Source organism: Lytechinus pictus, chromosome 19 (assembly GCF_037042905.1).
Source record: "Lytechinus pictus isolate F3 Inbred chromosome 19, Lp3.0, whole genome shotgun sequence".
In the NCBI taxonomy this organism is placed as follows: Eukaryota; Metazoa; Echinodermata; class Echinoidea; order Temnopleuroida; family Toxopneustidae; genus Lytechinus; species Lytechinus pictus.
The window spans coordinates 185,404-200,837 of NC_087263.1; the positions used below are offsets into that span (position 1 = coordinate 185,404).

The 15,434-nt window shown below is 33.4% G+C and overlaps 1 protein-coding gene across 4 annotated transcripts in view; it reads right to left on the minus strand.

Moving 5' to 3' along the window:
- Positions 1-231: 231 nt before the first annotated feature.
- Positions 232-15,434, minus strand: part of LOC129283264 (F-actin-monooxygenase MICAL3-like) — an 88,048-nt gene continuing 72,845 nt past the window's right edge. For all 4 annotated transcript variants that reach the window (XM_064113988.1, XM_064113989.1, XM_064113986.1 and 1 more), the window contains 2 exons: positions 12,287-12,313; positions 232-5,550 (listed from right to left, as the gene is read on the minus strand). In XM_064113988.1, coding sequence (XP_063970058.1) covers positions 5,481-5,550; positions 12,287-12,313 — 97 coding nt within the window. In that variant the 3' untranslated portion in view covers positions 232-5,480. The remainder of the gene's footprint in view (positions 5,551-12,286; positions 12,314-15,434) is intronic.

Sequence of the window (15,434 nt, forward strand, 5' to 3'; positions counted from 1 at the left end):
ATGAAGACATGCCGAGAACTTTCACCAGAATAATGCAAATCTTTAAAATTCAAAACTTCGTTAATTGTTATCCGATTTTGATCAAATTTTCAGCATTTTGCTCTATGCATTTTACTCTATTTATTGAAATATAAATATCTTCAGCCAGGACCATCCCTTTAAGAAATTAGTAAGGAGAGAGAGTTAAAATCAACACCAGTGGTCGATAAAGAACAACAACACACGTTGATGTCTGCTTTATATAAAAGGATTTTATTTCTTCATAATAATTTCAAGTTGTGACTCTGTCTCCTCCCAGACGAATATCAAATATCTTTGCACAGTTCCATCTTTCTCATGTAAACCTTCACTCTCTTATAACACATATACACTTCTCTCACATACAAACCATCATAAATACAAACCATAAATTCTATTATTCTACCATATAAAAATGGTGTGTGGCAAAATACTTATCAATAATAAACATTCAAAACTACATTTGAAGAAACAAATAGGTGGTTTAAAAAAAACATTTAAAAGGTATGATTACAACACAGATTAAATGTACATGTAATCGCCCTCGTAAATATATTGCATGTTAATATTAATTTTCAAAGAATTTGTTATATGTTTGAATGATTTACTGTAATTTTGTATAAATTCTAACAGAAGTGATGGCTTTTCATACAGACAATACCTTGGTATTCATATTAAAAACTCTTTAAACTTTACTATGATGAAATTATTACCATCTGATATTACAATGAAACTTGCCCACAAATAAAATGACATTCTACCCATGCAATACAATTCTTTCAGTTTTCCCATGCATGCGAACAATTGTGCCCTATATTTAGACTTTCATGAGGAAAAGAATAACATCAATTATGAACCTTTGCGATAGAAGGATAAACAAAGCTCTTTTTCCATTTCATGTAGGACAAAAATAAAACTTATTTAGTATGAGACAGAGCTAGCATCAGATGTACCCACAAGGACCTCACACCAGGTAGGCTTTTCAAGAAAGTTGCAAACCCAGACAGTACGCAGTTAAATTCAGTTACATATAATTAAATTGAAATCCATGGTTTATGATTGGCTGAGAAGCTATGGTCTATATATAACTGTTACTATGGTAACGGTCAGAGACTGACTACTTGTCAGTTCTGATAAGATTTATAAAATAGTGCTAATGAAATCTGCTATAAATAGTATAATGAGAGTGTGTTTAGAAAATGCAATTTATCAAGCATTTGTGGCCATTGTGTTAATCACTGTCATTTTACCAAGACTTTAAAATGTGCGCTATATTATATAAAAGAGGAGTATTGATAATAATTGCTCAAAACACCGACATGAAACTCAATAACACAACAATGCAATAGCAAAGCTATGATAATCATATAAAACATGGTGTTTATAATCTAACAGGGAAGGAAGGGGGGGGGGGGTCATTTCAGTATAGTTGAAACACAGGGGGGGGGGTATGCAAAGAGTTGAATAGCATTAAATTGTACACACAATAATGATAATTGCCAACCACGTTTCTCACTCACTTGAAATAAATTAGCACTCGCACGCAATTTGGCCTAGCATCAGCTTAATATATTCATGCATGCTCCAATCTATAAATAAATGGTGCTGAAAATCATTTGGGCAACACATCGCAGTACTGCAATTTATGGAATAAACACATAATTTGCAATTTCTTAGAACATCTCTTTTCCTATTTGCAATACAACCAAATTATTTACAAATACATGCTAGAAAAAAAGAAGGCCAAATGGATGAAAATCGAAGACAAAATAATAATGCTGTCCATTGTCCACACGGCTGAACAAATAAATAATAGTGACAGCAATGGGACGAACTATCAATTCTAGGGCATCGTAAAGTTAACGTAAACATCCACATTGCTAAAGAAGTGATAGTTCTATCAACTGCAACCATATGGTGATTATTTGCTTTATATATGCCACATCAGAGATGGCTTTATTATAGAAAGAAACAATAACATATTTCCCTTAAAAAATGACAACTTCGCAGCAAAGCTGAGAAGTTTCAGCTCTTCAGAGTACGTATCTCTTTAGAAGCCATTTTCCCTTTTAGGATGCGCCTCTGTTAGCTTTGATTAATGTTAACATTCGCTGTAACAATTTAGATCACGGATGTCAACTATACAAGATAAGTGAAACTCAATCTAGCATTTGATCGGTAAACCTACAATTTATCATGTGATTCACTATTCAACAATCATACAGCCACATTTGAATTATGCGGAATATATTATCATATAGAACCAGCTATGCAATAGTCATATCTATCCTATAGATTTTCTTATGTAACTTGTATCAAATACATCAGCATGAGAAAATCCCCTGCCAAATTACAAATTTACTAATTTTCAAAATGAAAACAAATAAAAAGGTATGAAGTTGCTGAAGAGAATAATGCATAATAATAATATTCTGCATTTATATAGCGCTTAATACATCAGAACGATGTCTCTAAGCGCTTTACAGATATATTATTACCCTGGTCATCGGGTAATTAAAATAACATGTCCATTCCACAACATGTGCAAATGTCATGTTCGTTATTATTAGAATCTACTATGCGGTATGCCATGTTCTCAATTTAAAAAGAACTATATTATACCGATTTAGCTCTAACAGTACATGCATTTTGAAAGGTGTATCAATATTATACCCTAGCCTCATTAATGCAAACTCATTCACACACATTAAAATAATTACAAAAGGCAATGTTTGAACAGCATGAATATGGTAGTTTTGGCAATACACATCGGGTAAAATATCAATATTTGAGAGCTGACATCAATGATATACCCCAGGAGCATTTCTTTTAGATCAACACTGCTACCAGACTTGAATTCAATACTAGGATTATCATTAAATACTTTTTACTAGGAATTTTGATTGGCTACACAATTCCCATCAATAAAACATATGACATGTGATTATGATATACATCCTTAAAAACAGGATTTCTTCTTCCAGATGCACTGCACAGTGCAAATTATTGCTAGAATTGTTGGGCAGATATAGTGAAAGGAAGTAGAAATGCGACCAATGCAGGGGGGGGGGGTGGGGGATAAAATAGGCTGAAATCCTACCATGACTTCTCTTATCGCTTGGTAACATGACAATTTTGCAACTTTATGACGATAATTTAACGGTAATACAAATAAGTTCATGCTTTATGTGTGTCGTAAACCTAAAAACTTGGCCAAGTATTTCCAAATGATTAACAAAATACATGCAGTGGATAACATAATAAAAATCCATCCTAAACGACATTAATATAAAATAGAATGAAAAAACTTGATGCAAAGTTTTACTGTCGAATTTTCAGCTGTCATTAATGGCAATAAAACCATAAAGATGACCTTGCACAGATATTCAAATTACATGTAAGAGAGGGAAAATACATGACAGATAATCATATTGGGAAAATTAGATTCTTGTGAAATCGACTTAACTTCTTGCAAAATTGTTAAATAATATGTGCCCTAAATACAAGCTATATTGATTTCAGTAGAATAGAATGCGCTGAGTACTCAATAAATAAATAATAATATTTACTCCTCATGAATACGAAAGTATTACATTGAATTGCTTATAATCCATTGTGCAGTATCCTCAATACAGCTCTAAAAATATCAACATTAATCTGCTATAGCTCTTCATATTGGCAATAATTATCAATTCATTTTCATAATTAAAAGATACGTGAATATATTATATATGGAAGTAACAGGAATCAACACAAGTGATAAAAGGTAAAACTTTAAAAGGATACCTTATCATACTGGCAGTACACTGCATTAAAAATGGTGTAAATTTTGCAGTACATTTTTTTTCTAGTTATATATATATATATATGTGTAATTGTTAGTATTCAGGGTAAAGTGAGACATTGTACCTCTATAGAAAAACCTTGCTATACATCCACATACCATAGGATATAAGCTCATTGTATATTTTTGTTTACATTGCTTCACCTCAACATGTAATATGCCTCAGTATATATCATTAGTGGGGAAAATGTCAACATTATTACCCTATTAATGATAGAACTTCTCAAATTTGATTTTAGCCCGGTTATTAAAGTATCCTATACCGTTTTGGCGATGTCCTCAATTGGACCAATGAATGACTTAGTTATTTGTATAAAGTGTGTATCACTCTCAAGGACCCCAAACACTGTATGTGTGTTTGAATGTAATGACCACACAGAATAGGCCTATTTACTAGCATAGTAATTTTATGCAAACTTTCCAAACAAAGGTTGCCAGACAAAGCAACAATAGATGTAAATCCTGCGTTGAGAGTTACTAAAAACAAATCCAGACAAGTAGATCTTTAAAATCAATTAAATCAAAAGAATCAAGCATAAACTTGAATCAAATGCAAGTCAAGGTTGGCTCCCAAAACCCATCCTAAGTCTTGCATTCAATTGAGACTTTGCACTAAATTGATGGTCAGCTTTTCAAACAAGAGTTTCAAATTGATTTACTATTGTTATAATCGAATAGTTTATTTGAAACAGAAATTTGCAAGTGATAGTAAACATTTTCTTGCAAACTCCCATTATTAAACAAACATAATGTGCTTTTGAAACACATTTGAAAAAGTTTAGTTGTGCCAACATTGCTTTAAGAGATACTCATAATAATCCTGAAATATTTGTCAAGGTTCTCTGTAATTGATGAATTCAAGGAGTTTTATTGTGAAATAATTTACATACATGTGCAAGATTTGATGGCAGTCAGCTATTAATGTACATGCCTCTGAAATACACAATAATAAAATCAAATGCTTGCAAATTCATCAAAAGTTTGGAATAGATTAATAACATGTAAAGATTGCCATCAGATTCAATGGTAGAGCTTAATGAATTCTGGTGGATATCACAAAGGGGCCTAAAATACCATCAATTATTTGCAAACACTCTCCAGGCTATGATTAATTAAGAGCTACAGGTGTCACTGTCCCCACACTGACAATGAATATTTGTATAGATGCAAACTGGCATTTGCTGCTGCTTGGTGTTTTGCTAATCTTGCGTCCTCAGATATTTCTTTTGAAGGAACTATCCACATCGAGATGTTCTCACATGAACACAGTATGTATGAAACACACTAGGCCTGTCATTGAATGCCTTATACGTGTGTATCGCTGATAAGTCCTCAGATATCTCATTGAAGGCACTGTCATTACCAACAGATGTCTTCACACAGACATCATGACTATCAAACACAGTACTATTGAATGCAGTGTGTCTGAGTGTGTGTGCCTAGCTGACGATAAGTCCTCACAGTAAACACACGGGCCTTCAATGCAAACATGTCCCTAGAAGGCTAGTAACAGTGAAGACAATCCTTCTTGATGACACACAGATGTCCTCAGACTAACAGACATCAGTCATTACGCCTTTCTTAAGCATGATAGCCTCAAAGTCTTGATGTCCTCAGACTACCGGACAGCAGTCATTAGGCCTTTCTTAAGCATGATAGCCTCAAAGTCTTGATCTTCTTGCTGCTCCCTAAAACAAAGAGTGAAAAAGAAAAAAGCTTGTTATTAAAAAAATCTTTTGGTAAACAACGCTCTCCTAATCTTGACAATACTAGGTGTATATTGCTGTCATGAATGTCATTTAATAAATGTAAATACAGGAACCACAATGGCAATTCTAGCTTGAATGACATTCAGACAGTTTCAAAGCATAAAACTTTACAATTTACAGTATTCAAATAGCTCTTGATGAGATTAACAGACACATTCAACATTCTGTTCAATAAAATGTAAAACTCATTGGCCCGTATTCTGAAGTCAGGTTTAACTTAGACCATGGTCTAACTCTGTGCTAAAATTATGGGTAGCCAAAAGTGTCAAAATTTGTATTAAGTTGTATGTTTCTTATGTTTACTGTGCTCTTTCCTGATTCATCGATGGTGAAGACAAACTATCTATTTATACTTCCTAGACAATTATGAATGATTTGAGAGCCAAATGAGATGAAATATGATATCTCTGCCATTAGTGATTTAAGTAACAATTGGCTTTCCATACTTAAACCACAACTTTAAACCCGAGTATAAGTTAAACCCAACTTCAGAATATGGGTCATTGAGCATGTGAACTGAATGTCAAATCGTATGAACTGAGCAAAAAACTGTTTGACCTTGTAAATCTAAAGTATGATGCTTTGAAACTGAAGTGTCATATCTGTAACATGGAGTTGCCTATTAGTACACCCATCAGCATGCAATACAGGTATTAAGATTTCATAATTCTAATCACACATGATGCTATGTTTGTCATCAGACGCCGTTTTCATGACGGCTTTTATTATCACTGACAACTTATCAGTCAATGACAGTTACCATAGCAACAGTGCATCTTAGCCAATTAGCACCAAGTATTTCATTACAATGTCATAACTTGTCAGTGATAATATCATTAATGAACCAGTGCCATGCTACAATGACCATTGATTGCCAACTCTGTTTTAATTTCTAGTAGACATGATGTTACCACACACATCCACATACCAGACTACTAATCAATATGAAAGTATTAATTCAATTTACTTTTGTAATTATTACAATGTACAAATATTAGAAACAACAGGTACATACATACATTTCCATCTGACCATACAAGTAACACTTCTGTTATACAAAACTGATTTGATTCTGTGACAAATGAAAGTTTGTTTCCAAAGTTTTATACCCTACACAATATGATCAACTTATCCCAAATAGTGTTCTCTGCAAACTATTTTTCACATACTGCCATGAAAATTATACTGAAAGACAGTTGTATGCATGATGATTGATCTCATATGTCAAGTGAGAGAAAAGCTTTATGAAACACAAGCATGGAGTAAAAATATTTGTGTGTGTGTTAGGGGGATATTTTCCGTAGTTTCTGTTCATTCCTGATTACGTAGATCATCAAACTCCATGAAATTTTTTTTTTTTTTTTTTGGGGGGGGGACTTATCCCCCTGTACATTTTGATTTTACTCCCAGATAAGAAAACAATCTTTGATCAGAATATGTTAGATATTCAACGAACCTGTTCATTGAGAATGGTGGAAGGCACATAGAGTGAGCGAGTTATGGATTAGTGAGGGTTGAACTCACATTCCCTATACAGCCAAACTCTGGAAGCTAACAAGGGGGTAAAGCTTTGGGGTGCAGCTCAGGGGTACATGGGGGTGTGGCAAGGGGTACATGGGGTAGGTGCTAGGTGCTTCATATTGGGATACATACTTTTATAGATAATTGCAAGGTAAATGTTACAAGACAAAGAAAGAAATTTAACTTCAATATTACTCTTCTACACATTATATGAAAAGATAAATTTGATTGGGTGGGATTTGTTTTCATTTCTTCATCACTAAGGGAAAGGAATACAAATATTCTGTACGAAAAAAATCTATTAAATGAGCTTATCAAAATATAAAGATATATAGTGCATTGTACTATTGGACACAAAACTGAAACCACCGATCTTTCACTATAACTAAATAATAATAAATAAATAATAACGAAAAGGTAATGATGTAACCAGTTTCTGAGTGAAAATAATACTAATCCTATTGAATGTTTGCGACCCCTTTACCTTCTAAAATTTTGGGATAACAATTTTTTGCTTTCATAGCTGTTCACAAAGAATATTTTCCTTTAATTATTTTGTAAAGTAATTTTCCAATCAACTGGAGAACAAAAGTTCAAATTTTGTTGCGAAAGTCAGGAAGACTGTTCTCTGCTTTTCAAAGTCCCTGACATTGGGTTTGATAGCGGGTTACATGCTTTTAAGGTGAGGGGCTTGTAGCTGAACTAGTAGTCCAGTCTGTATCTCCACTGTGGTTTGATTTCAAACATGCAAGTTAACATGGCAAGAGAGCATTCTTACAAAACACAGACAGAAAGCAATATGCACAATGTTTATAAGAAACATTTTAGAAGCAATCCATTACATTGCAGTTGCAAGTCGTTTTACAACAGGGGTGCAGGGATGGATCATAGGTGGTTAATTCAGATACAATTTTATGAGATAATGCAGATGTAACAGGAAGGTAGCAATACAGATAGCATGCATTTGTTTAGTATATGCAGTTATTGTTGTTATTGTTATTATTGTACATGATATGTAAGGAATGGTTCAAAATGCCATTTGCGATATTTGGGTACATGAAATATACAATAATATTCATGATATACATGTATTAAGTATGAGTATTGTTTGAATTAATTAGCAGCAAAATCATTGGGTATTTTGGGGAGAGTGGTAGATGAAAGGTTTATTTGCCAAAGTTAGGTTAAAAAAAAAAGGAAAAGAGTGTGTAGAAAATATAATTGAAGATCATATTTTGGTTGCATTTATAGTTTGGTATGTAGTATAATTCACAATAAACAAGAGGAATACAATTAAATGAAATTCCCAAAATGATAGGAATTGATATTTTGATTCAAATATGACAGGAACAAACATGCAAACAATTTCAAGAGAATACAAAGAAAATTGGGAAGAAGGGCGAGGAAGAAAAAACGAGAAAGAAAGAAAGAAAGAGAATGAGTAAGGTGTGTCGGAGAATGATCAGTCAAAAATCACAATACATACTGTACTAGATATGTACAACAGTTAAACAATAAACTGTTGCATTCAGTTGTACAATATTAGCATCATATTCACTGTAACACAGATAGTGAATTGAGAAACAAAACAAATGTTATACATAGATCTTATTTCAGACACCAGATATCAACAAACATCATAATACATGTCAACAGAAATGTCTGGTTAGTCTAGAGCTTGTGAGTGATACATCAGAACAACCTTGGGCAATCAATCCAACCTGGCGACCACACAAGCAATTCTTACATACAGAGTGTTGCAATAAAATATATGTTTGCGATTAATTGCATTTCTTCAGATACAAGTGATAGATCAATTAAAAAAGAAGAAGAAAATCTATGTTTATTAAAATTAATGTAAGAAGAAGACAAGTAATCAATTGCAAATTTAAAATGAAATGCATGATTTCCAATTGATTTTAGGACCTTATAGTGACTTGCGATCAATTATAATTTTCATGTAACACCCTGGTAGAGTCTTGAAATTGCTAACATTCAATTTCTCAGTCACACACCACTCAATTTCAGTTCATTTGGGTGTGCTTGTCCTATATGTAGAATGATGGGGGTATTGTTGATGTGACTACCCCCTTGCAGTACAATGTCTACAAAATCAATGAGTACATTTGAAGTGAATACTAATAGTTTAACCTGTGTTAGTGGCAACCCAACTCAATTTGGCCGCTGAAAATTGGCCACTACTGTAGGTCCACTTATTCAACACATGGGTGGAGAGCGCCAAACGTAGATTAATGTCAAACATCAGGCAATACATGCTGATACCCTCACTAGTCTGATCACACATTTAAAATGTCCACTTGACTTGCTTATCCAATTACATCAAGCAAAGACAAACTTGTATAAGTGATCAATACGATGCATTCCATAGAAGGAGAAATCCCCTCTAAAGATGACATGGTATGGTGTATACAAAGCAATGGCCAAGGTGTATGTCCCAAATGAAGAAAACTTACACAAATCAGCCAATATTCTCATCAAAGGTTTAATTCAAACCATGTACTCTCGATAGGTACAACTGGGGCCTGTGGCAAAAAGAATTGCTTTCAAACGCAACTAATGAAATCAAGCGCAAGTCCCTCATTGGTTGAAAATCAAGTTGCGTTTGATTTTTTAGCTGTCTTTGATAGCAACTCTTCAAGCAACACTCTCTAAATTCCATAGATTGAAAGTCAATCAAAATAGATTGAAAGTCAACCATAATAGATTGAAAGTCAATCGAATTAGATTGTGGTCGGGACTAATCCAAAACTGTATAAAAAAGTTTCAATCAAATAAGATTGAATTCTAAATCTATTAGATTGAAAGTCAATCTAATAGATTGTGATCAGGGACTAATCCAAAATTGGATTGAACGTTTCAATCAAATAAGATTGAATTCTAAATCTATTAGATTGAAAACTTTAATCCAACTTTGGCTTGGTCTCTGATCACGATCTATTTCAATCTAAGGACTGTAGAGAGCAGGCCTCTACACAACCATTTGCAATAACCAAACCACTCTCAATCCTCCTACGATAAAAAAACCACATTAACATCCAGGCCATGCATTGTTGTGTTCAATATCAAGTCCCCAGTCTGCAGTTTTCTAAAATGCAAATTATGTGTTCTTCCATATTCTAATAATCAAATTCTGTTTACTTTGGTGACATGTTCAAAACAAAAGATAAAGAAATTGTAACAAGTGAAAATGTAAAAAAAATGTGACCATTATCTAGTTAGATTTCAGATTGCAGATGAACCTTGGTGATCTATCACTGCAACCTGGGGGGCGTTTCATGAAAGGACTTGTCGGACGTTTTATCCGACAAGTCCCATTTTATCCGACAGTTACCATAGGAACAGTGCCTCTCAGCCAATCAAAATCATGGAAAGATGTCAGATCTGACAACTTGTCGGATGAAAATATTGATGAAACGCTCCCCTGGTTTCATTGACACTCATACAGATTTTCGTTATTGGATTTTGCTTTGATTTTCACTGATTTTTAATTTTCAATTCAAATATCATGGCCTGAAAATTTATATTTCAAAAGAAATTCTGTAAATTCACATTTTCCATATCAAGACAAACTGGGGGCTTCAGTTAAATAGCATGAATCAATACAAATCAATACAAATTGAGTTATCATCAAAACCCAGATATCAAAAGATTAGAAATGATGCCATCACTCAAACATCCAGAAACCTCTTCAAGAATACAAGACAACTTAAAAGGAATTGTTTGATGTGTGGAAAGAGCTTTCAATCTACGAAACTAATAATCTTATGTGAAATGAGGATATCTAGCAAAAATATGTCTAAAAATATATACTATATGTGTGTGGCTGAATTAAGACTACAGGTAGAGTGGTTTGTTCTTACACTCAATAATCAGTCATGTCAGTATGTTTAGTATGAAGCCTTAATAAATAGCATCCAATGAGACAATGTGAGATCCTAAAGCCTTTCAATGACTTGTATAAAATTGCCAGGTGTATTTTCTACATAATGTGACTAAGAGGCTGTTCTCACTACGTTCCTAAAACTAGTTTACTGGAAACTAGTTTAGTGGAAACCAGTTTAACGCGTAGTGAGAACTGTCGAAGCGGTCTTGGAAGCGATCTTCCAAACCAGTTTGGAAAACCACCTCGCGATGTAGTTTTCAAGATCGCTTTGCCTCATTAAACTGGTTTTAGCGTAAGTGAGGACACAACCGTTCTTCGGGAAGCGATCTTCGCACATTTTGAGCGCGCTACTCCACACGACAGGTGTAGAATGCCTATGCTGCGGTTTCGAATTTCGCGCGAAACGTGTCACCCCACTGAGAGCGTTTCCACAGCAACAAGAGCGCTTTACGTGAAGTGATTTTGAAAACCACTTTCGTGTGATCAAGTGGGAACGCTAGCAAAGCGATCTTCCAAAGTGGTTTCCTGAATCGGTTTCCAGTAAACTAGTTTTAGAAAGCGTAATGAGAACTGCCTCTATGATTTTTAAGTGTCTTTGAATATCTGAACTAGAAACGTAAATTGCTACTAGCCTACTATTATCATTAAAGTGTATCTATGAGTTCTATATGAAAAATTATATGATCTACATGACGAAAAATATTCATATATTCAAATATTGGACTCTGCATCTATGCACTGATTTACGATTATATATCTAATATATCACTGCTAAGGGGTGTATTATAATTGATAATATATAATAACATGTTATATTATATCAACAACTCAAGGTATTATAGAAAATAAAAACTCAAAATCTCATTCCCACAAATATATGGATAGGGTATTAAGAAGAAAGACGCATGCATTTTTAACAACGAATGTGAAATATCAAACAATAAATTTTACTGTAATTTGGATATATCCAGTCTAACATAGAATCATGTTTTATAAATAATCATATTACGAGAATATAATGTGTATGGTATTGCACTAGCAAAAACAGTCTGCAAGTGTTGTACTAAAGCTATGTGTGTATTTTTCCATGCTATGATAATTTCTCAACACTAATACAAATCTCAACACAATGTTAATCAGTGTACATCTAACATGGAATATTAGTGAGTTTTAAAAGATATTTCTTGAACAAGAAATCATTCCATATATTGAGAGAATATTATAACTTACTGTAAGCCAAGCTCTGTCTCATCGTATCTGAATAAATAACATTCATTTGGTATAATGTGATTATATGAGGTATGGGTTGGGCTGGGCGGAAAGGGGTTTGGTTGGGCTTAAAATGGTTTGAATAGTCTCATCTTATCTGAATAAATAACATTCATTTGGTATAATGTGATTATATGAGGTATTGGTTGGGCTGGGCGGAAAGGGGGTTGGTTGGGCTTAAAATGGTTTGAATAGTCTCATCTTATCTGAATAAATAACATTCACTTGGTATAATGTGAATATATGAGGTATTGGTTGGGGTTGAAAAAAGGGTTTGGGCTGAAAAAGGGGGAAAATGGGACGTAAGCCAAGCCGAGTCTCATTGTATCTGAATAATACCATTCATTTGGTATAATGTCAATGAAGATATTGGGATGGGGCTTGACTGGAAGGAGAGTGGTAGTGATAGGGGTGGAGGAGAGATCAGGCATGAATGGGGGAGGGGCTGGAATCAATCAAGCACCCCCTCTCTCTTGTCTGGATGCCAGCTATTCATCGTTCATTGCTCGTATATGGAAATAGGAATGACTTGAAATCAGGGATACTTTTCCCCATAAAACGGATGAATATTTAAACACACATAAACATAATACCACAAACTCTGAATATATAGTAAATAGAATATCAAACGGCAATGGCGAACATGATAAGAAGAAGACAAATTATTCAACTAATAATACTCACAGACAACCATTACCAATATATAGAGCTCAGTCAAAAACAAGTTTTTTAAAAGATCAACAACTAATTAATGATCTTTCTTAAACTCTCTTCAAACTGTTTTTTTATGAAATACACATTTTGATTTATTTTACAGATTAAATTCAGACTGGTAGAGTTTTTCTGCAAATAAGTGAATGATGCAGAAGGCATACTTTCACAACAGAAATACTATCTTGTTTTCATAAGAAATCAATGATAACAGCAAAACATTACAAATAGGTCAAGATGTGGCGGAATCGATGAGAAATTATTAAATTTTTAAAGCAAATAAATACTTAAAAATGCAATGGCTGTCACTTCAGTACAAAATCATATTTGATGAAAATGACATTAATCCTTCACTTGATGTCATAGAGTATGTTACTAAGACTAAACTAACATAGTTGCAGCAAATGATGAGTCAACAAGAAATTTACAGATAATGTTAATCAGATCATCATAGATCTAGGTCTGGTACATTTACATAAACCAAACTTATGATATAATGAAATCTAAGCTAAAAAACAATACCACTAATGATCATCTACACATAAAGCACATGTGGAGCAGTGTACTGTTGATTAGAAAAAGACAAGACACCAGGCTAGAATGTCATGCTTATTTTGAACATTTTTTTGCACTTACATTATTCCTACCAGAAACATTTGACAGATATTTTATAATCATACTTGGCTGGTTCATTTGAACCATTTTTTTAGATTGTTACCATGACTGACATTTATGGATAAAATATTTTCTAATCTAAAAATAAAAAGCTTTTAATATGCAAAAATGATTTGTACCTTGATATAAATGACTACCAAAGTTTGATAATTTTGACACTTAAGAAATGAAAAGAATAGAAGCAAAGATATATTTGAAATGATAAAGTGGAAATGAATATTATTTGGGGATATCACTGAAATGGATTTTCATCATTTATGTTGTTCCCCTGAGTAACAAATATGTATACAGATAACAAACATGTTTGCATCAAAAGTTCCATCAATAGACACTACGAAAGCTGAAAAAATAAAAATGTATATCTGCAAAATAGGTAGAGGTGCGGAAATCAAAAGAATATTTCTCATTTTGACAGTTTAGGAATAATAAAGTGGATAGATCGAGAAGTAAAGAAAGAAAACAAATGCAAACAAACATAAACATGAAGGGAATAGCGGATTGTTAAGGTGTTTTTTTTTTACACAGGACCAATCAAAGATTGGGTAAGGAGAGACAATGGGGCATAACATAAACAAATACAAACAAAAAAGTTAATCATGCAAAGGTAAGGGAGGGGAGGGGCATAAGCAAATTACAAGAAGCAAAGCAAGACTTTATGAATCATAGAATGTGGCTATAAGCAAGCAGATATTATATATCCCTCACCAACATTGCTTACTATACTACGGGTGTGTTCAATATCAATTTTCAAATTTAAACAGCAACATGAATCATGATTAAAAAATCAATTTCAAAACACAGGACACAAACACAATCAACGGTGCATGGTTCAGTATCGAAAATATAAAGCTGATTATCTGTTGATTGTCTTTTCCTGCTTTCGTTTATAGCGCAGTTTGACTCATCACAAAAAAGGTCAAATATGGCACCTGTTTGTGTAGGCTTCCACTGCGAAGGCAAATTTAAAGACGTTTCAAAACTCAATTATGTTCAATTTCGCATTCGCGATGCTGAAGGTCGTAAAATCTGAGCTGATCGCGTTTACAGACACATAATTTTTTACGTTTCAATTTTCCTCCGAATCATGATTTGAAAGACATTTTCTTTTAAGACCGGGAATGGAGGAAATTGAACACACCCTTTGTTTCTCGTAATACGTGTTTTGTAATCGTTTTCAATCATGATTCATGTTGCCATTTAAACTTGGAACAGACATTGAACACACCCTATGAATATTATACTCTTAGGCCCGTATTTTGAAGTCAGGATTAACTTAGACCACTGTCTAACTCTGTGCTAAAATTATGGGAAGCCAAAAGTTCAAAAATTCTGTTTATATTGTATATTTCATATGTTTACTATTTTCATGATGAAGAAAAATACTTTAGTTATCATTCCCAGACAATTATGAACAATATGGGTGTCATATGAGTTAATATATTGAATGTGTACTGTTAGGGATTTGTGCTCCGATTGGCTCTCCATAGTTAAACCTCAACTTTAAACCAGGGTATAAGTTAAACCTCAGTTCAAAATACGGGCCTTAAACCACCCTATGAATATTATACTCTTAAAACCTATTTAAAGCTTTGGTAAAGGATCAATAATGTGAATTATAATCACAAATCAATCATTCCAAAATCACAAAGTATAATGGCTGGTGAATATACTTTCATCCAGTGATTCTATGTTAAAATTTCAAGTTTTGATTTTCTTTTTAAAT